The 22122-nt window shown below is 47.7% G+C and overlaps 1 protein-coding gene across 1 annotated transcript; it reads left to right on the plus strand.

Moving 5' to 3' along the window:
• Nucleotides 1-1769: 1769 nt before the first annotated feature.
• On the plus strand, nucleotides 1770-21655 carry LOC144149405 (uncharacterized). Its single transcript, XM_077680965.1, has 3 exons — nucleotides 1770-2168; nucleotides 20322-21244; nucleotides 21359-21655. The coding sequence occupies exons 1-3, from the start codon at nucleotides 1894-1896 to the stop codon at nucleotides 21361-21363; spliced, it is 1203 nt and encodes a 400-aa protein (XP_077537091.1). The 5' UTR covers nucleotides 1770-1893; the 3' UTR covers nucleotides 21364-21655.
• Nucleotides 21656-22122: the final 467 nt, after the last annotated feature.

Genomic DNA, 22122 nt, shown 5'->3' on the forward strand with positions numbered 1-22122 from the left:
ACGGACATTAACCACTTTTTGGTAACGTTAAGGGGAAACGTTGCGGAAATGTTCGGGCAACATTCTGTGCTACATAACAATAAATTTCAGTCCTTATTATAACTCCGCTATAATCATCGCCAACTTCAAGTTTTAAGCTGGCTTGTAGGATGTTTTTTAGAATTGCCAGTGAAGTGTAGCCTCTTACTGGAAACTCTAATTATGCTCAAAAGTCGACATTTAAGTGACAAGTTGGGGTTGTTATAATGGTGGCGGGATGCTATATAAGCCCCCGCAAATATTTTTCGAGAGGCTGCTCTCTGGCTGGAAAGATTTCTATTTTTGGCCGGCGTGCGTTATTGAATTCTGGGGTACTCTTCGTAGACAGGTCAAATAAAAACATTTCCAACGACATTTTCACACCTACTATGGCTTTGCGGAAGTAACCGGGGGGAGTTTGTTGAAAACCGAATTGTGTAAATGATGGAGAAGGCGAATAACTTAACGTTGATTGCGAACATTAAACATGCACCGTGCGCATGTTAGAACGAAAATGTTGCAGGCTCGTGCAATTCCTCGATTCAGACCATTTTATTCTAATTTTGACGGGATCCAACACAAATCCCAGTCAAAATATAATGGCTCAAAACCGTTCCCAAAACTATTCCCGTGCACGAGCTCCTTACTCGAACATCGCCAGGTCTCCCTAAGAAACGACAGAGATCTCCATTCACCCGAGCTAAGCTAAGCTAATAGGTTTTGAGGGGGGGGGGGGGGGGAGAGGGAGGGAGGGAAAAGGGCCCCAAACTGTCTGGCCCTCTCGGCAACGTTTACCGCTCCCTCCCTTCCCCTCCCCAACGACCACGCCCTCCAGTACCGTGGCTCCGTTCGTTAACCCTCACGCTCTCTCCGGCAAGGACTCGCACACCTCCTCTCCTCCCTTCTCCTTCGTGTTCTCTCAACCACTGCGCGAAACACCACGTGTTATACGCACCCTCTCCCGGTGGTATATATGTCGAGTGCTAGCAACGGAAACGCCTGTTCGCGCTCCTCACGAGAGGCATGATTCTGGACTTACTGGACCACGCCGACCGTCAATGTGGTGGCAGGGACGGCACCGAGATTTGCTGGTTAATTGAGGAGCTACCACTATACAACAGCCTCCTCCGCCCTACAAGACTCGAGCTAGTCGAGGCCGAGCCAGGAAAACTCTTGCTTAGAACTTTTCCCTCCGGCCGATGCGACTGCAGCCTCGCAAGAGTGAGTGGAGAACCCGCGCTCTCCTCCGTGGTGGAATATCTCGGAAGAGAGCACGAATGCATAACTTTTTTGCAACTCCGCTGTGCGCTTCTAGAGGCTGCGCAGAGCTACGACCGTCGGAGCGGAGAGCGCAGTTCTCCACCGGGTATCCGCTTTTACGAAGCCCTTGTGCACTTCCGAGCATTGGAAGCCCTGTCACTCACGTGCTCCTCTGTGACCGACAACGTCGCCCACTACGTCGCCGAGGTCATCAACAGGAGCGCCCCCACTCTGCGCCGCGTTGTCATCGAGCGAAACTTCACCTCTGCGCGCGGCTCCGACTGCATTCTGAGAAGCCTCTCCTCATGCGAAAGGCTCACAAGCCTGACGTACGGCGACGACATGAACCCTGCCGGCATCAGAATAGTAGCACAGGAGATGACGGGTTCGCTGAGGAAATTGGCTTTGCTCTGCCTTGAGGAACAAGCCCAAGTGGACACCCTCGCCTCCGCCCTCAGCACCTCGATGACTCCTCTGGAAGAAGTTTCTCTTTCTTTGTCGGCGAAAATTTTGGACACTACCGCGTTGTTCAGTGGCGTTGCAACGAACGGTAATCTGCGACGCCTGTGCGTTCAACGAACGGTCGCGCGACGGCAGTGGTTTCAAGTAGCGGCCATGGAATACAGCACGCCGCTCGTTGCTTCCGTCGCCTCTGTGATCAGCAGAAGCAGATGCCTGCGCGGAGTGACACTGCGCCATGTCTGTGTTGACTGTCAAGGTTCCGTTGCCCTCGCAGCAGCTCTGACCGCCAACAAATCGCTTGTGCGTCTGGAGCTCAAGGACTGCAGCTTCGCCTCGGTGTGTCCCACACAGTTGTACAAGGCAGTTCACGGGGACCCGACGCTGCGAGCTGCAGTGCTACCAGGCCTGTACGAGCGGTTCGACACCCGGTAAGTCGGACATTTCTAGGAAGACTTTCGAGCAGCATGCAAGCTTCATTTAGAAAACATGTGTACGCCCAGTTGGGGACGTAATGATTTCTCGATGCCTGTTAAGCTGTTCATTGAACACTCTACGACAAGTTGTTCTCTTTTTCTAAGGTGATAGTCTTTTTAGACCCCTTAAACCCGGAAATTTTGGTCTGTCTCTATGTCCGTCGATTCATTTACCCAGTCAAAAATTTAAAAATGCAACTGGCAATTTTTACTGGCAAAACCTTTCCAAACCACCACATTTGGTACCATACTTAATACTTGGAACATTGTTGAACAAAACAAAAAACATTAGGCGTATTTGAAAAAAAAAAAATCTGCACATAACTGATACGGGGCAGTGGAGTCTAGGAAATTTCGGTGCAGGACATTTCAATGCACGGTCATATCGGTGTACGGACATTTCGGTGCGCAAACTTTTCGGTGACCGAATTATTGGGTACAGGTTTTTTTTTTTTTTGAAACGGCCGTTATATTTTTATTTACGCATACCGTGGATTATGGACAACAATCTAGCACAGTGACAGCATTTTTAGATTGTCGGTGTCAGATTTTTTCAGGTATTTTTAGAAATTGAATATTAGCAGATTTTTGTTCAATGCCTCGTTCTGGGAACACTTGTTGTGCAGCCAACCGGTTGATTTCTTTTGCACGTTTTTTTTTTTTTTTATTGACGACGAGACGTTACATTATATTCGCTCTTTTTTGCGGCATGCAAATCAGCTAATTCAATTAGCCGGTGTTTACGACGGCATAATGCATTTTTTGTGCAGTTTTCTCTAAATACAAGGCACACTCTCACTATCCAAAAAAAAAAAACAGTTTACAAACATTCGGGTGCCGCCAAAAATGCAGAAAATCTAATGAGGAGTTATATGTGGGCTGCGCTGTAACGCTAAAATGTTTTTGCAAACACAGCTGTCCCCAGCTTTCTTTTACAGACAAGTCTAGGGTATTGTCGTGGAGGAAGAGCAGGCCTTTTTGAAAACGGCTGCGATCTCCATATCCCCTAAATGCTAAAGCGCGTACTGATTGTGAGCACAAGTACCATTATTTTCCGTGTTCGAACACACCAAATTCGGTTTTGTGTTTTTTACACACTTACCTTACTTTCATTCGATTTTATTCTTTACACCAACAGCAGCCCCCCTTTCCGCCCCGTCTTCAAGTTTGAGCGTCCCCCAGATTTCTTTTTCAGTCATTTTCACTCATATTTTCGGTTTCCCCTGAATATCTTGCCGGCCTAGCGGAGTCTGCGGTATCCGAGGCATGACCGCATTAGTGCAGGAAAAGAGCGACACATTCATACATTCACCATGAGCTCACACAACCGCTCTGATGCGCAGCAAAAATCTACCCGAAAAGCCCCTGTGGACGCAATGGCCTGTGTTGTTGGCCCCTGTCTCCCGCTCGACGAAAAAGCTTGCTGGCTGCACCCTTCCGCCCGTCGCGGTCGTACCGACGGCGCCCCCTTTCCAGGAGTCGCTCCTTCTTCGCCCTCGGTCGCCCCATCGGCAATTAACTCTTCAACGAGAGTGTGAAGTTGGTCTTGTTGGTCATGCATTCTTGTCGGCTAAGCACGAGGCAGACACAGGACGAGGACGAGCGAGGACGATGTCCTCGTGTTGGTCTGCCTCGCGCTTAGCCGACAAGAATAACTCTTCAAGTCGCCCATGTCATGGGCACCCCAAACATTCCTCGCTTTCTCCCATTATAAGAGAAAAAAAAATGAATAGGCTGTGTTAGAGTCACTAGATAAACCGTATATAGTGACACTAGGCTGTGTAGGGCTTGTGACGCCTTTTGTCATGCCGGCGGATAGGAGATCGGAAGATAAGATGCGCGGGCTGAGATGCTGCGCGCATCGCCGCCCCCGCTTCTCCCCCATTGAGTCAATGGGGGAGCGCGGCTCCCGTTTTGGATGCCTCGGCAACAACGCGCGGTAGCGTGCCTCGGGAGCCAAACGTGTTACTCTTGCAGTGACTAGGCCAGGACGGCGACTCTTGTAAGCGCCACTTCTCTTTGTGGACACCGGCCTAGTGGAATGTTGGAAAGGCCGGCTCCGGATAAGACGCTTCGGTAGGGCGCGCAATTCGGGCAATTAAACGCCGCTTCGGAGTTGCGTGACACGGGGCTACGTGCAAGCCTTGGAGGCGACTTTTGTGAGCACCGCGGCGCCTGATGGCCGCTCTTGCCGTGAGAAACCTGCTTGTCCGATGTTACCGCGTTTTCGTGTGTCCGCCACGTCTGGGAGAGGAGGCGAGGGGCGGGAATTTACTGGGGCACGTTTGGCTCCACCATTGGTGGATTTGAGAGGTCGGCCTGACCAATCAAATCGGCTGCGCGACATACAATGGCAGCGAGGAATGATACTCCCGCGCAAGGTAGGAAACTGAGATTTAATGATGCTCCAACCAATGAAACCAAAAACCTACCGGCGAGGATTAGGCAACACAAGAACGACGTACGGAAACAATAGAGAACGCAGCGCAGTCGCCGAACACTGCGAAGTGGCCGACCACAAAATTGACTTCTCCGGAACGGCCATCCTCGAAAGGGACACCAACTGGCGGAAGCGGCTTTTCCTGGAATCGTGGCACATCCAACGCACCTCTGGGAACGTTAACCGCTCGCTTGGCACTCTCCCTTCGGTGTACACACACGGATTACGTGCCGCAGCGAGGGGCTTTGTGCGAGGCCAGCGAAAGTGAAAGACGCAGCTGCAGCGTGGCCCCAGTCACCCCTGAAGAAGGAGCCGAGCGAGTTTCGAAACGTCGGGTCTTTGTCTATGTATTGGTTGGAGCATAATTAAATCTCAGTTCAGTAACTTCCCAACCAGACAGAAGTCTGTCAAAATGTTCACCTTCAAGATAGGAAACGGCAGACTTAGCTGAGACTTAGCTTTGGCTGGAGACCTGCGAGCCTCAGGGCTTAGTGCACGTAAACCTTGCCGTCTAGGGCGTAATCCAGAGTCGATCGCTGAGACAGGCACGCTTAACCAACTCCGTAATAAACTCTCTGGGGTGGACCACGAAACAACCCGAACGCGCTTTGCCTGTCGCAAAATCCTACTCTCAAATTAAACTGGTTATTTCCCCTGGTGTTCAAAATCCCCCCTGTCGTATGCACAGGTTAGCAGTTGCCCCCTCTCGTGTCCCCTCGACTTCCTCCCTCTCCTCAGCGAAAACGAAGGTTGGGTCGGCTTTTGTTGCCCCCAAGTCGAACAAAGCGGCAGTGGCTGCCCTGGGGTGCAGAATGTCACAATGCGTGCGCGGGGATGTACAATGAGTGCTCCCCTGCTATACTGGTAGGGGGGATCGCTTTCAGGGATAAGGAGTCCCTGCCTTTAAGCAGCGCTAACACCGGAAACACAGGCGTCAGAGTGCCGTGCAGATGAATAGCAGAAGGGACGAAATAATTGCCAACAATTGTGTCCAAAGAAAGGCGGAGTAATGACAAACAGATCCTACCACGTCATTCCAACATTAAGGACGGAATGCGGTAATATTTATTTATTTACCTCCCATCCTCACCCGCCCCCACTTAGGTTATTAAAGTCTTATTTATTTATTTATTTATTTATTTATTTATTTATTTATTTATTTATTTAAAGTTCTCGACAACACCGCAAGGGCCTCCTCGAGGGATGCACTGTGTACATGAATATAAGGCATACAAAAGACAACATATCTGAAGGGAACTAGTAATTCAAAAAAGGGTAACAGTAAATGTGTAGATATATATCAAACAGGCTAGTGATCAAGGAAGGCAAAAGATTTTTTGAACAACAAGAGCTCGGAGGTCGTAGGGAGAGTATGCAGTAATGTACTTTGTTTTTCACTTTGGCGCAGAAACACAAGAACAGAGGGAGAAGTGCACGTGCGACCTCCCTACAACATGTGCATTCAAAAAGTCAAGTTTTCAGGGAGAGTTTAAGAAAAGCCATGTCGTCGCAAAAACTTTCGGTGCAAGATAAAAACAGACTGTTATAGGCATGTTGGCATCGGTCAGCTGGCGCCTGGCTCAGTGCTCTGTCAACATGCAAGCAGCAGTGCGGCCGCAGTGGTCTGCTTGGAACTCGCAGGTGAACAGGTCTTACAAGGAAAGGGCAGTCAAACTTGGAATGAATGCAGTCAAAAAGAAAAACTAGGTCACGCCTGGAACGCCTAATACGTAGCTCATCAAGATTCAGGAGCTTGAGAAGCCCCCCGTGCAGATAATAACTCACTGGTGAGTAAAGGTAAAATACGGTTCTAGCGAAGCGCTTCTGAATCCTTTCTAGACGAAGAGACGACGAAGGGCTCAGACAATTCCAAATGACACTGGCAAAGTCGAGCTTCGGTAAAATTATGGTGCGGTAGAGGGAGACAAAGCATGATCGGTCGGTGAATTCACTGGTGGCCCGGGAAATTACGCCAAGCGTTCAGACACAGGAGTTGGTCAGGTGGTTCACGTGTGAGTTGAAAAGTAGTTTTGCCTCCAATATTACACCCAAATCACGAACTAAAGTAGCGCGTCTTGCGGGTACACCACGCAGGGAGTGTGGAAAAATGAGCGGGGCAGTCTTTCAAGTATATGTTATCAAGATGGTTTTGGAGAGATTGAGCTTCAAATAGTTGCGGTCGCACCATGCCGGAACTGCGTTGATTGTCATTTTGCAGCAGGACGTGATAGTCCGGTGAAGAAACCGCGCGATAGAGCTTCATACCAGCGTCATACGGAGAGAGCGTACAGTGCCTAATAACAGGGTGGATGTCATTAACAAAAATGTTAAAGAGAAGACGGCCCAGTGCCGAACCTTGAGGTACCGCTGATATCATCGCCAAAGGCCGGGAGGTGACGCCTTCATAACAGACACAATTGGACCTGCCTTTTAAATAACTGCCGAACCAATGATAGAACTCACTGGATAGACCGTATGCGGATAATTTGTGAACCCCGCCGCGGTGGCTCAGTGGCTCAGGCGTTGCGCTGCTGAGCACGAGGTCGCGGGTTCGATTCCCGGCCGCGGCGGCCGCTTTTCTGATGGAGGCGAAAAGCAAAAACACCCGTGTGTACGAGATTTCGGCGCACGTTAAATATCCCCAGGTGGTCAAAATTAATCCGGAGCCCTCCACTATGGCGCGCCTCATCGCCTGCGTAACGTCGGCGCGTTAAACCTTACAATCGATCAATCAACTTTTCGGTGCACGAACATTTCGGTGCAGGATGTCTCGATGCAGACGATTCGGTGCACTGAACCCCAGGAATTCTTTTAACAATTATCTTTAATATTTTAATTTCGTCAGACGATATCGCTCGAGATTTGTGTACCTTTCAAATTTTACTTTCGTGCAACATTTTAAAATTGCATTATACAAATGAACAGCCCCAATTCTTTATTCTCAGTGTTACTGAAGCGCTTTGATTTCAATTGTTACGTCCTCCCGATCACTCCGACCCCTCAACCGTCACGAAAAAAATGAGAAGGAAAGAAACCAAGCTGGCTTTTAATTAAAGCAGCACGTGTGCAATCGCCTTTCGTGATTTTCTCTATCACCCCGTCGTCGTTGCATTCGGCTCTACTAAAAAAAAATCGGCGATTAACGGGAGGGCGGGGAGGGGGGGGGGGGGAGAGAACCAGCCTCCTATGTTGGGGGTGCCATTTGTGCCTTTCCACTGTAATAAGTGGGCGCCGAAAGCTTATAGACGACTGTTGCAGCTCTCGCCACACCAGCCGATTAAAATTTTCTGCCTATTATAATGGGAGAAGGCGAGGAGACGTCTGCATCCAACAATGTCAGGAGCGTTAATGTACCAGGCTTGAAGAGTTAATCGCCGATTGGGCCACCGGGACGAAAAAGGACCGATTGCTGGAGAGGGGCGCCATCGGTATGACTAAGGCCCTTAGGCTTTCGTTGCGCACAAAAGAAATTGTGTCAACTCGTAGTGCGTGTATAGCAATAGCATTGCCATGCATCCGGCCACAGTATCGACTTCGTCGGGACGGCCATCGTCGCAGGGCCGTGCCCAGAAATTTTTTTCGGGGGTGGTTATGAATTTTGGGACGGGGGTAGTTTTGTTGAAAGCAACAGTAAGTATTGTTTACGCGCTGCATGGAAAAGATTTCGGGAGGGGTTCGAACCCCCAAACCCCCCCTCTGGGTACGGCCCTGATGATCGTCGAGAACGGAAATGAAGGAAGAGGCTTCTATAAAAAAATAAAAAAAAGCGAACTTTACAATACCTTAATCGCTTCCTTGGAACTCTCACTTTTGTGTACACGCACGGTCTGCACTCCGCAGAGAGGAGCTTTGTGAGATACCTAACGCGTTGAAAGGCGCCGCAGCAGCCTGACCCCAGTCACCCCTGAGAAAGAAAGCTGGTTGTGAAACATCAGCTTCTCCATTTATTGTACCATTGTTTGCAGTGTAATCATAGCTTTTCATTTGTAGCCTCCAAACCAGACAGATCGCAGCCAAAAGTTTACCTTCACTGCATGTTGTGTGGGTCCTACAGCAGAACCCATGGGTAAATGGCCTACCCGATTTCCCATGGTTCCGCTGAATGACGATCATTTGCTACCTCACAAGCACGTGTTCATACGCACTTTTACAGCTATTCTAAGGCACGTCATCCCGCGGCGCACAAAACTTGCACAACGTAGGCAGTTTTTTTTTCTTTTTTTTTCGCACCACTGGTGTTGGGAGTACCAAGCTACTTTGTAATAGTAGACCAAGTGATAGTAAACAAAAACACAAGAAAAGTGATTGAGAGCGAGCTCTTTAAAAACCAAGTTTTACTCGTAAATGATTATTTTGGTAAATACGGCATGAAGAAACTGTGCCCGAGAGTACAAGCTTTCGCGTTCCAAAGGCCTTTGAGATTCTTAAAGTTCGATTGTCGTGCTCTGTTGTCTCAGACGGCATTTCAACCAAATGGCTTTGAAAAACGTCGTGTGTCAGCTCAAAGGTGGCATTTCAGTCAAATTTTATTCTGTTCAAAGGCTTTTGGAACGCTCCTGTAGCATGGGTATTACACCATCCGCAGTTCACTCCACATGGCCGTAAAAATAGCTCGTATTCTTACACGAGAGACACCATCAGCTTTGATAACCAGATTCTTGGCAACTTCACGTGGTTGTCTCAGCCACAAGTTGGAATTGCTGAATTTTTTCGCTCCGCGTTTGAATCCACAGGTCTGTACGTGCGGCTCCGGTCTTTTCGGTGGGTCTAGGTCTTTTCGGTACAGGGCGTTTCGGTACAGGGCGTTTCGGTACAGGGCGTTTCGGTACGGTCTTTTCGGTGCACGGACTTTTCGGGACACGGGCGTTTCGGGACACGGGCGTTTCGGTACAGGACATTTCGGTACAGGGCTGTTCGGTACAAAAGCGAATTCCGGCGACCGTTTGAGGCAGCTAAATTCGTGTGCGCTGTTGACATGGGAGTTGCAAACACGCAAATCGAACCTGTTTATTTCAACTGTTGTGGCTCGTGTTTCTGCGTTATTTTAGGCCAGTAAATATTTATGCGGGCTTGCCAAAAAATGCCTATTTCCGTAACAGTATTCGTAAAATGTATAGCTCGTTCACAACTTCGTTTTTTTTTAGCGATCTACTCTCACCAGTATTTTATAAAACACACCCGCGACAGTATCATCATGGATTTTATCTCGTCTTTTTAAAACATCAGCGACAGTAACTATCTTTTTCGCTTTCCATAAACTGCAAAAAAACTTCCGTTATTAAGCGCCACCGCACGGGCAAAGGGGCCTGTGTTTTTCTAACGTAATGACGGAGATCTTGCAATAATCTGTCATTCCGTGTTTTTAGGCTTTGCTTTCTCCTGATAACGCAATTTCCATGCTGGGACATTATCTATTCATTACCAAAGGCACCTGAATTGGCTTTGTCGCAAAGCGTATTCTGCTGAACGATCCTGTTGACAGAACACAAGAAGAAATGCAGACGAACGAGCGACATACGGCCTCACTCATTGCTATATTCTACGGCCTACTTCATTGCTATATTCGTAAGAAATATCGGGGATAATAGACAGTTGAATAAATCAAGACCAGGTGCAGCTTTCCGGCTTACCGCAGTTCTTATAGAAGTGACTACTACGGAGTTACTGAGCGTAGTGCAATGAATTTTCGCACAGCTAATGCTGGGGAGGGAGCTTGCGATGTGCTTAGTTTAGAACGTTGTTTTACGTGGTCAGTATCAGGGCCATTAATACTGCCCTTTTGGGGTGCATGGGCAGTAACTTTTGACACTTACACAAAAGCTATTCGTAGTTTCATATCCAAGTCGACTACTTGGTCAGTGTAAAATAGAACTTTTCTCTTACGGACTCACTAGGTTCCTGAACAGTTCAATATTTGGGCGGGAACGTGACGATAACGTTTAAGAAAAAAGAAACGTATGCACTTCTGGTAAGCAAAAACTACTAATTTAATCAAATTGTGAGCAACGTTATGCAAGGGGTACATCTTCGTTTGGCGCTTAGATGGCAACTGCCTCCCCCTCCGGGCTCGGTGTGCGTTTGCCGCTGCGCGGCAAGCATTACAGGGGTCGCATTCGGTGAAACATGAATCACACGATTGAGGAGTAATGGCCGTATATGCCCTCCAATTCTGGGCTTTGTGGGCGACATCAATAACAACAGCGTGATTGTTCGTTGATTTTCCGCCTTGCACGTTTCTGCGCTCTTCGGGGTACGGGGCTTCCCGTCGCCAAAGTAAAATGAGCGACATGAAGACGGAAGTTTGAAGTATACAGAAATAAATATGTACACTTATTTACATTAGATAAAAATGGTAATAAGGGGTGACGCATTGGGATGGACTACCAGGGAACGAATCCCTCTTCGGCGAAGCCGATGGGGCGGCGCACCGTAGACTAAAAATACAGAAGCACTCTAATGTTCGTCCCCTCGCGGGGAAGGATTTTTTTATCTACATTCTCGCGCTTCTTATCCTGTCGTCGTCACCCACGTGATCTTTTTCGCCCTAGCGCGTTCTGAAAAATAAAAAATATCCTCCCTTAGCCTCTCGAATGGGTTGCCGTGACTAGCCGGAGCTGCAGGGCGGAATTAGCGACCCGAATGGTAGCGGTGGACCGAACCAAAGGCGAGTGTTTTAGGCACGCTCGGGAGCTAGCACGCGCCATGCACTGTCCTTCCCCGCTTCCCATGCGTCGAGAGAAATTCTCGGAAGACAGGCGACTGGCCCCCAACGTCGAACGTACATCGGGATTCCGCAGCCCCATTGGTCCAAAATCTTGGTCCAGAATAAAAAAAATTACGCGCTTAGGGGTTTTCGCTGTATGAACTTGTCAGTTTGTTTTTTTATTTTGTTTTTGGAGAGGATCTCCAGGATCTATCTTTTAAAGGCGGCATGTGCTCTTATTGTGATTTTAACGCCTACTTATGAATCCGCATACTTTCCAGGTGATTTCTCCTGTAAATATTTGTTGAGGATAGTTCCCCGATCCTCTTTCATTTCTTTACTTTACTCACAAATGGTCTTCGAATTGATTTTTCAATTACTTAGACATTACTTTAAAATTTTTCCTGAGTAGCTTAGTTCTTTTTCCCAAAAGTACCCGATGTGAGCTCCAGAGATACCAATGAGCCACGATCCAACGACACTCCTATTCGGGGACGCTACTTTGACGTGCATGATCGCTGCGGAAAATATTTCTTACGCACTGAACTCTCCTGCGTGCAGTTAAAAAAAATTAAATACCTATTTTATAAATGAGAAAAAAAAAATGGTTTAAGAGTGCAGTTAAAAACTTCGGGTTGTTCACTTACATCATTTCACGCAAGTTGAGTTGCAGCAGTTCATGATAGTCTGCAGCATGCCTGTTGCAGTCGGTACTTGTTCTTTTTACACCACGCGTTTTTTTACACCATAATGTCGCGCGGGCAACTGCTTCTGCGAACATCATTTAGTCGGCGATATTGTGCGGCTCAAAAAAGTACGGATGGGGAGCTGCCGGTTGAAGTTGGTCTCACAAAACATCACGACCATATTATGGCAATTATACTCTGCGACAAAACGCAAAGAATTTCAAATCAGCAGTCCTTGCGAAGATGAATATGTGTATGTATGCTGCAGCAAACATTGCAGAGTGCATTGGACGTCATTACACAAGATTTCCAACTTTTCATTGCCAAACACAATAAACCCGCCGCAGTCCCTGCTAACTACGAAGTCGGGACGGAAGCGTGCGGCAAGATACAATAGGTGCCTTCCGTAATGCATTGCTAATAACGCCTTAAGTACTTGCGTTATCAAAAGACAGCAACACACAAAAATGCGAAATGCAGAGAAATCGCAGCTTCTTCATCATTACGTTACGAAGGCACAGGTTCCTTTCCCCGTGCGGTGGCACTCATTTACGCGGCCGTTGTCGTAGGGACTCCGCAATATGCAAAAGGAAAATAGTTACTCTCACAGATTATTGAAAAAAAAAAAAAAAGAAGCAGGCAGTAATAAGTCGTCAAAAAACAAGTCAGAAAACACGATGATACTGTCACTGATTTGTTATGTAAAATACTGGTGATAATAAGTCGCTAAAAAACAAAACAATGAACAATTTGGTTGTCTAAATGCTACAAGTATCCCAGGTAATATTTGACAAATCAACCGAGGTTCTTTTGGCAGAGCCGCATAACCAACTGCTTGCCTAAAATGACGCGAAATTGTGAACAAGAACATTTGTAATAAATAGGTACGAATTGCGCGCTTGCAACCACCCCGTAAACAACGCGGGCAGCCCAAAGCGCTCGCCAAAATCGTCTTTGTACCGAAACACCCGTGTCCCGAAACACCCGTGTCCCGAAACACCCGTGTCCCGAAATGCCCGTGTCGCCCATGTCCCGAAAGGTCCGTGCACCGAAAAGACCGTACCGAAACACCCTGTACCGAAACATCCTGTACGGAAAAGACCGGAGCCGTTTTTCGGTACAGGACGTATCGGTAAAGGGCGTTTCGGTGCGGTCCTTTCGGTGCACGGACCTTTCGGGACACGGGCGTTTCGAGACACGGGCGTTTCGGGACACGGACCTTTCGGGACACTTGTGTTTCGGTACAGAGACGAATTCCGGCAGGCGCGTTAGGCTGCGCGCGTCATTGACGTAGTGGTTATTTATTATTTACGCGGTGGTTACTTATTACAGGTATGCTTGTTCGCAATTCTGCGTTATTTTAGGCAAGGGGATGGTTATACGGCCGTGCCAGAAAATACAACCTTGCCAGAAATACGTATTGACTGCGACCGGTCTACACGTTCGTAAACAAGGTTCAATCGACTCTCGATAATTAAAAGTCACATAATTAAAAATTTTCGTTCATTGGAAGTGATTTTCTGGTCCTGGAAAATATACGTGCAATCCAATAAATGAAGTTGTCCGATATGTTCAAGCTAACACCAAAGCATGCATCGTGTAATTGCAGGGCATTCTGAATAAAAATCATCGGGGTGGCAGTCATTTCTCGATGAAATTCAAAATTTGTATGTGCTAAAACATGGCCGTCCGTGCTGTGTATTATGTAGGCGCCATCGCAACCAAGGCCGCGAGCAGCCAGATCAGCTGAGACTCGCGCCAGCGTGCGCATCCCTCTGTTTTCGGGTCCTCAACCTTCTTTGTAGCGCACAACGATCCGTGTGAGCAGTTTGCGGGCTGGACGCTACACGCTTCAAGTCTGGACTATCAGGGCAAACCATATCGTGCGCTAGAATTTGCAATGAACGTCAATGTTCTGAACAAAATAAAAAAAGGGAGAAGTGTTGCGTACTTATTTATTTATTTATTTATTTATTTATTTATTCACAATACCCCTAAAGGCCCCCGTGAGGGGGTATTACATAGGGGGGTTACATAGCACACGTGTTGTATTAGCGCAGTAAAGCGGAAAAAAATAAACAAAAAGAAGCAGGAATGTTCGCACTGAAAACGCAACTAAATACACATTGTTAACTTGAAAAAAGTCATAACGCAGTAATCAAATCATTATAGCAAACAAAAAGACAGGAATATAATACAGATGGTTCAAATTCAAGCACGACACGATGTACAATCTATCAGAACAACAAGAACAAAAATAAAATACAGAGCAAAAATAAAAATGTTCAGTACACAATTTCAAGGACGGGAAAAAAAATCCAGAAAGAAGAGGAAAGTGCTAGGTTAGCTGTTGAATTAGTTCCTGGAATTTCGTGTTGTCTTTCTGAGAAGCGATATGAGATGGTAGATTATTCCATTCGACTATGGTACGTGGAATGAAAGACTGGGCAAAGGCAGATGAGTGGCAATTTGTGCGTTTAACTTTGTAGGAGTGGTCTCGGCGAGGGAAAAATGACTGGAGGTGGCTCGAAGAAATCATCGTGAAGTGACGCGTGGTGATACAGCTAATGGAACAGTGATAGGTGGGAAAGTTGGCGGCGATGTACTAGATCAGGTAGTTCGGCGCGACGTTTTAGTGCTGTGACGCTAGAATGAAATGAGTAGTCTGAATATATGAAGCGAGCTGCCCGGTTTTGCAGAGATTCAATATCAGTTACTAATCGCAATGCCCTTATTATGTGTTTTGTTTAATTGGAAGTTCGGTTAATTCGAAGCTTTTTGCGGTCCCCAAGCACCTCGTGTTAACGGGTGTCGACTGTGTTCTGAAATTGCTATTCAAAGCGCATTTAGTAATTCATTTCGAAGCATCACTTTTACTGGTATTCTAAGAGCCTCACTGCGTAATCATCTCAGCAGAACTGAGGGTCAATTTTTTTGACGGAGCTGCCATATTTTGTTACCAAGTATACCCAGCGCAACCAAGGGTGGTTGTTTTGGCTTCCAACGTTTTTTTACGGCGAAGCTTCCAAAACGTTAAAATATTCCATCCAACACAGGAACAGACTTTTTTTTTTTTTTGGCAAGGCCGTATAACCATCCCCTTGCCTAAAATAACGCAGAAATACGAGCAAGACTGCTTGCAGCTCCCACGTTAAAAACGCGCGCAACTTTTGCTGCCCCAAAAACTCGCCCGAATTCGTTTTTGTAGCTGTACGTGCATTGAAATATTTTACATGCAGTGGTTGCTCAGTAGTGCATGGTGCTTCGCTAGCACGCTACTTTGATTCCCGGCCACGGCAGCCGCATTTAGATGGGTGCGACATGTAAAACATACGTGTTCGTAGATATAAGTGCAGAGCTCCAGGCTGTATGAATTATTCGGGATCCGGACAGTTTATCGAACGCCGTTTTATCGACAGTGTTTTTCCCGTGCTTTTCGTGCACCACATTTGCAGTACGGTTTTTAGTTTCCTCCTAGCTACGTTATTTGCAAATATTGTCTCCACAGCGAGCCTATTTGACAGAATATGTAGTCTTTGTACTAGTTGTCTTTTATTCGCGCGTGCTTACTGTTTTTGTGATGCGTGAAATTTTTCTCCACAATTTTCTGGTTCTGTTCATTGCGCAGGTGATACTGCCATAACGAATCTCCTTGTGTTTTCAGTCCCCCTTCTGATCCGAAGAATATCACGGCATTGTGTCGTCTAGACTATAGAATGACTCGATATGCTTCGCACTTTTTTGTATAAACTGCTTTTGTGTCGACACAATCTAATTACTTCGCCGCGTAGGCTCTACACAAGTACGGCACTTCTTGGTGCTTGTGGATCCAACGTCAAAAACCTAGCCAGAACGCTAGAAAAATCTCTCTTGATTTCTGCATTCCTAATTCTTAATGGGCCCTGAGTTCAGTTGCTAAGAGCTTACCAAGCCTTGTCCCTCTGTTCTCGTAGCCTTGCTTATAACTAACGAGAAAAAGGTTGGTTACAAAATTAGTCACCATGCATACTACAGGTTGGATCGTTTTCATCTCTCCCCCTCGTTGCACCCCAACATGTCTGGGGTTTTTACCCATACTCATTTACCTTTTTATCATAAGACATAATAAAAAATTGTAAGATCAAAATATCCAACACTAAAAATAGAGAAATCGTGAAGGTCTACTCAATACCGCGCCGTCACCCGATTACTTGGAAATAAAAATTCAAAAAAAAAAAAAAACGTAAATTGTGATGGAACGGGCAATTGTCGAGTTATCCTAGGTTACCAGTTTCCCTAGTGCAGTGGTTCGCAACCATGAGTGTGTAGGGACCCCTTCAAGGCTTGTAAAAGTGATGGGGGACCCCAGGATGAACCATGTTGATCCGTGTCATAACTTCCAAGAATTTGCACTTGCAGCTAAAGTCTACAACATACTAAAAAATGTTCGCTTTTTTTGTCTGACTTTAATGCTGATGAGTGTCATTTTGCCAAACAATTTGCTCTTGCAGCTAATAGTCACCCAAACACATCCAAGCTGCCTTTTGTGTGTCTGGCTCTCCCGCAGAGCTGGCGTGTCGTGCAAAATGCCAACGTTATACCATGGGCGACGCTACACTAGCTACCCCAAAAATTGAGCGTCATGTAGCGAAGCCACCTTTTTGCGTTTCCAGCCAGGTTTAGCAAAAAAGAAAAATGAAAATGATGAGGTGAAGGGGGGGGGGGGGTAAAAAACCCGGGCCCATCTCCACTAACGTGAAACCGGGGGAGGGGCTAAGTATGCAGTGTATAAATGTATTCTTGGCGCCTTGGCGTTTTTGCCAACGGAGATGAAACTGTTGGGGGAGGGGGGGGGGGTAGAGCTATACAGCTTTGCTGTAAAAGTATCTTGTCTTTGCGCGAAGCTCCTTATCGCGAGTCGTAAACGAGTGTTCCGGTGTTTTTCTTTTTGTACGCGTTACGTTATAGCGCGAGGCGTAAACGAGTTTCCCAGTGTTTTAGTACCGTGGCTACATGAGACGACGACAGGAGATGCCAACAGCCCCCGCCCCTAAGGGACTGCGCCCCTAAAAAGTCTCAGGGAGGGTTTCGCGGACCTCTCAAATGTCCTCGCGGACCCCTTGGGGCCCGCGGACCCTCCTTTGAGAATCACTGCCCTAGTGCGGGATGACCTATAAGGACTTGTCCTACTTGACGAGACGAGCTCACCTAACGAGTTGCTTGGGGCCAGTCAACTTGTGACGAGTTCTCCTAGTCTCCACCACCACTGTCGGAGCCTCACTTTTACTGTCGCCCCCCCACTTCCCCCTGTTTTATTCATATAGCACTAATCTTTCCGAAGTTATGTGCACAATATTTCTCCAGATGCAAAATTGTGACCACATGGTCCGAGTAGGATTCACCTGCAAACCACGTGACTAGAAAAATTTTTGGGGAGGACAAGACTGAATCTTGTAATGATGAACCATGGCGCAAGGGATATATTTGGCAACACCAACCTAAATACAACGTAACACATCTAAGGAATATCGCGCACGGGGTTAGGGTTGCTACTATAGTGGCAAATTCTGTAATATAAACAAGAGGCATACATGCTCGAATGCAATCAATGAAGACGCAAAAATAAAAAAAAATTCTAATAAGACCAAGGTGATCGAAAACGCGGGAAAGACGCGTCAACATGCATAGGCAGGTTTATGTATGTAATGCACGGCAGAAGCAATGTAGAATGAAGCTAACTGCAGGTTAGGTTAATGCGAGGGTCGGTTAAACAAAATAAATCCCGAAAATTACAATGAAAGCCACAAAACCACACTTTCGATAAAACCGACGTAGGTGGTTCGATAAAACGGCATTCTATAAAAAGGGCATTTTTTTTTCGATAAAATGGCGTTCGATAAACTGTCTGGGAACAGAATTATTCCCTTCCCCGCTACGGCATTCCATGTAATCGTATCTTTGGTATGTTATACCCGAAAATATCAAATCTTGATGCAGTACATACAAAGGCCATTAAAATTACAGTGTAGTGAGTATCAGACCTAGCAAAACACCGTGCTTAAAACAATGCATAGAACTAACATCAAGAAGGGCATAAGAATAAACTCAGAACATTCCTTTTAGGCCTCTTTTCTACACTTCACGTTGGAACGATTGGCCCATGGAATCAAGCGCCAGCCCGGCCCGGGCCCGCGGCATTCAGCCTGGACCCGGCCTGGGCTCGCCGATAATCGAGTTCGGGCCGCCCAGGCTTTGGGGTAAGCCCTTGCCCGTGCAGTGCTCTAATACACACTACTGGTTTGAAACATAGAGATGCGCTAAGATTTATGCATGCCATTTGTGGTTGAGAGGTCCTCAATGGGAAACATCTGTCGATTAAAGTAGCGTAACGGCAAATTAGTAAATAAATGTGGGAGAGGCAATGAAAGCAACGCAACCATAATTTTGGTAAAACAAACGTTCATGGTTCGATTAACCAGCTCTACTCGAACAACACTACTTTTTCCTGCCTTGGCTTCGGGGCCAATTTTTCCGGGGCCATTTCTTCCGGGACCATTTTTTCCTACACCCGTGCTCCAGTGCATGTATATGGAGCACCCAGCTTTATTGAAAGAACTCTGAAGGAGAGCCGTCCCGCATTCCTCTTCCGGCGCGATATCTTATTCACAAAAGGGCGCGGCCACTATAGGCCAGACATCCAGCCTCTTCTCCTGAACTTTTTGAAGGACACAAGCCTTTGTGACTCTTGGTGATTTGGCACCAATAGTTTTAAAAGGTGTCACTCGGGCCAAGCAACTGCCGGCGCATCTCGCTCGCTCGCTCGCTCGCTCGCTCGCTCCCTCACTCACTCACTCACTCACTCACTCACTCACTCACTCACTCACTCACTCACTCACTCACTCACTCACTCACTCACTCACTCACTCACTCACTCACTCACTCACTCACTCACTCACTCACTCACTCACTCACTCACTCACTCACTCTGTGTTCAGTCTGTGAGTTTGTTACAGGAAGAGTTAGGTATAAACATATGAGCAATGGAAGTAATGTCTTCTGCATTATTATTTTGAGAAGATCACCGGGGATTGTGTCTTCGAAAGTGCGAAAATTCAGCTAGTGCAAACTGAATCTCTTCAGCGAGAAATATCGAGTCGATATCAACCACCCTTGTGCGATTCAACTAATCCACTAGCTTTATGAAACGGGCCGTCATCGCAATGAACTTCTTTGTCAAGTGTTATACAGTGAAATTTCTGGGTGTACGCAGATATCTGAGCCCCTAGGGCAATGCTTAAGTTGTCCACAATTACATTTAACGTCACTCAGTGTTAAACAATTTACAATGTTCTTCAGGCATCATTTCATTATTCGCATGCCTGACCCTTCCCCATACCGAAACGTGCGCGCGCCGAAACTTTCGCGTGCTTAGAGGTCTGTTTACCGAAAAGACTACTGAAGCGACCTGTGCCGAAAAAGACCGGAGCCGAGCTCGGGGCCTTTTTTATGTGGCTTCTTAGGCCCCGTAAAGCTGTGTACCCGCGACTTTTGGTCCAAGACGTCTTCTCAGAAACCTCGGGAAAACAATGAGGGGTAGTAGGAATAACTAAATGCGATTGAAATGGACCCGAAGGTTGTCAACCATAGCTTGAACCCCCCTTCCCCCACACTCTTCCCCACCTGTCACCAGTTAGTCAGCTTCGGTGTGAAAGTGAAGTTGAAGCTTCTACCTTCAACTTTCGATGGCGGCAGCAAGCACAATCAAGAAATTTTTTTTATATGGTCGAGCGGGGCCCCTGACAGCTGAGGGCCCGGGCTGCAGCCCACGTAGCCCACACCCCCTCCCCCCGCCCTTAATCCGGCCCTGTTGACATCGTGGACGCATTCCGAATCCAACAATAATGATAGATTCCATGAGATGGCGCGAGGGCAGCTATGGAAGGCGGAAAAACTAAATCGACCTAAACTGTGTTTATCGTAGGAGTAGCGAGGCGAGAAGAGAAGAGCGTTAGAAGTGGGCGGGGCCGAGGGGAGAGGCGTTTACGTGGCGGGGGGACGAATATCGTCTTTCAAGACATTTGCAGTGAAGTGAGCGCACAGGTGGTCGATTTTTTGTACACCATGTTTGGCACACCTTTTGTGCGTAGTTATGTCCAGGTTTCTCTCAGTGTACACTTTTATTTATACTCGCAGTGCATAGCCGTTGCTTACCACCGCTTGTTTCAGCTAGTGCATTTGACGTATCGTGGAAGCATGGCTAGCATGTGAGAAGCGAATAACATTCTTCCTTTTTCCCGCAGGATTACCGTGCCGGCGTTCCTGTGCCACGTTGCCGGACCGGGGCGCCTGTCGCTGTCTTTGTCGGCGGGGGACTTGGTTCACGCCCCGTTGGGATGCGACCTGCACTTGCAACTTGGCCACATGGACTTCAGTGCCAGCGAGGCAAGCGGCATCCTCGCGGTCATCGCCGGCAGCCATTCCCTTTTGCACCTGGGAGTCGAGCTGGGCCACGACCGGCGCAAAGCTGAACTCCTCTTGGACGCTGTCCGCACAAACCAGTCGATCAAGTCGTTCGCGCTGTTGCTTACGTCCTGGCCTCGATCTGATGGGGTGCTAGCCGACTGCGTGGACTCTCTCGTCGCCTCCACCACGTTAGAGGAGGTCGCACTGACCATGACCGCTCTTGAAGTGTCCTCCGCTGAATCCCTCGCACGCCTCGTGTCTAACAGCAGGATCAAAAAGTTGTCTGTGAGCGTCTACTCGGCAGTAGACGATGCTGTCCTAGAAGCGCTCGCCCGCGGCATGGGGGAGAGCAAGTTCGTCGTGGAGTTCCAGTTCGCGTGTGGCTGCTGGCCGCCCCTGTCCCGCTCCACACACCGGCTCTTCGACGCGGTCGAGAGGAACATGGGTCTGCTCAACCGAGCCGCAGGCTTCGCGCTAGGAACGGCCACCGATGTCGCCTCCGCGACGGCGTTTGATGCGCTTTGTGATGGCCCAGCCTTGTTTCCTCACGTCGAGCGCCTCAGCAGCCAGCGAGAACACGGCGCGGCACAGCTGCTGGCTCGGGCCAAGTGCCGCATTGCTGGAGACTTTTTTGTCCTGGCTGGTGTGGTGCGCGAGAGGATCGTGTGCCACCCTGGACCCGCCACCCAATTCGACAGCCTCAACTCAGACTGCCTGGCGGCTATTGCACGATGGCTCAAGCTCGACGACGTCAGGCGGGGTAAGCACCATCGCAGCTCACGCTGCCGGTCTAGCAGACACGATCCCGTCTTGTTTGTGCATCGCGTTATTGTGTTCATGTAGGTGCGACTAAATATTTGTTTCCCTTGTGCAGGTTAGGGTGTCCTGTTCGAGGCATCAAGACACTTCCGTACGAGTCAGCCCAAATGCTTCCTAACAGCTCTCCGCCAAAGAATATCCAATACTGCGTGGGCGCAGTCTTGCACAGCTGTAATCGGCAAAATAGTAGAATGTACCCACGCCTTTCGCACTCCCAATTCTTTGAGAATGAACATCCGGGCTTGCATAATGGCTGCCTCCTTCCATGTAGAAGTTGAGTTCCGGAACTTTTCAATGTATGCATACCGCTCTACGTCATATAGCGAAAGTTGCACTGCTTTACATAAATAAATCATGCCTCCCTCCGTCTAACGACGACGATGGTTGAACGCGAAGCCTTCTCGGGAGGCGTTCCTTGATTGTCGTATGAGTTTGGAATTTGAAACGCAGACGGTTTGGATTACCCGAAGCAATCATGTGCAATTTCGTCATAATAGATTGTCTCGGTGGGTTCAGCGGCGTCGAGCGGACTGTAATCTCCTTCGTCACTTCCGGACAAGCCACTAAAATCGCTGATATCTACAGCGGCGACGCTGCGGTCCAATATGTTCCTAATTTCACGAAGTAAAAAAAAATTAACAATAGCAAACAGTCGGAACGGAACGTTAACCGTCGAAAGCTGTATTGGAATGCGTATCACAAGCGACACGAGAAATCTGCCATCAATGAGTACCCACTGTATCAAATATGATACGCGGAAATTTGAAGCAATTTTGTAGAGTGGCCGGACCTCGAAAACGACAACAAAGAAATGATTTA

This window comes from Haemaphysalis longicornis, unplaced genomic scaffold, assembly GCF_048455015.1.
Source record: "Haemaphysalis longicornis isolate Haplotype H1 unplaced genomic scaffold, Haemaphysalis longicornis Haplotype H1 scaffold_8, whole genome shotgun sequence".
Classification (NCBI taxonomy): domain Eukaryota; kingdom Metazoa; phylum Arthropoda; class Arachnida; order Ixodida; family Ixodidae; genus Haemaphysalis; species Haemaphysalis longicornis.

What these genes read in the sequence shown, in the direction of transcription:
- LOC144149405 (XM_077680965.1), top strand. Translation starts at nt 1,894, where the DNA reads ATGGAATACAGCACGCCGCTCGTTGCTTCCGTCGCCTCTGTGATCAGC. An exon ending in TACGAGCGGTTCGACACCCG is followed by an intron (nt 2,169 to 20,321) that starts GTAAGTCGGACA and finishes TTTTTCCCGCAG; the next exon opens with GATTACCGTGCCGGCGTTCC.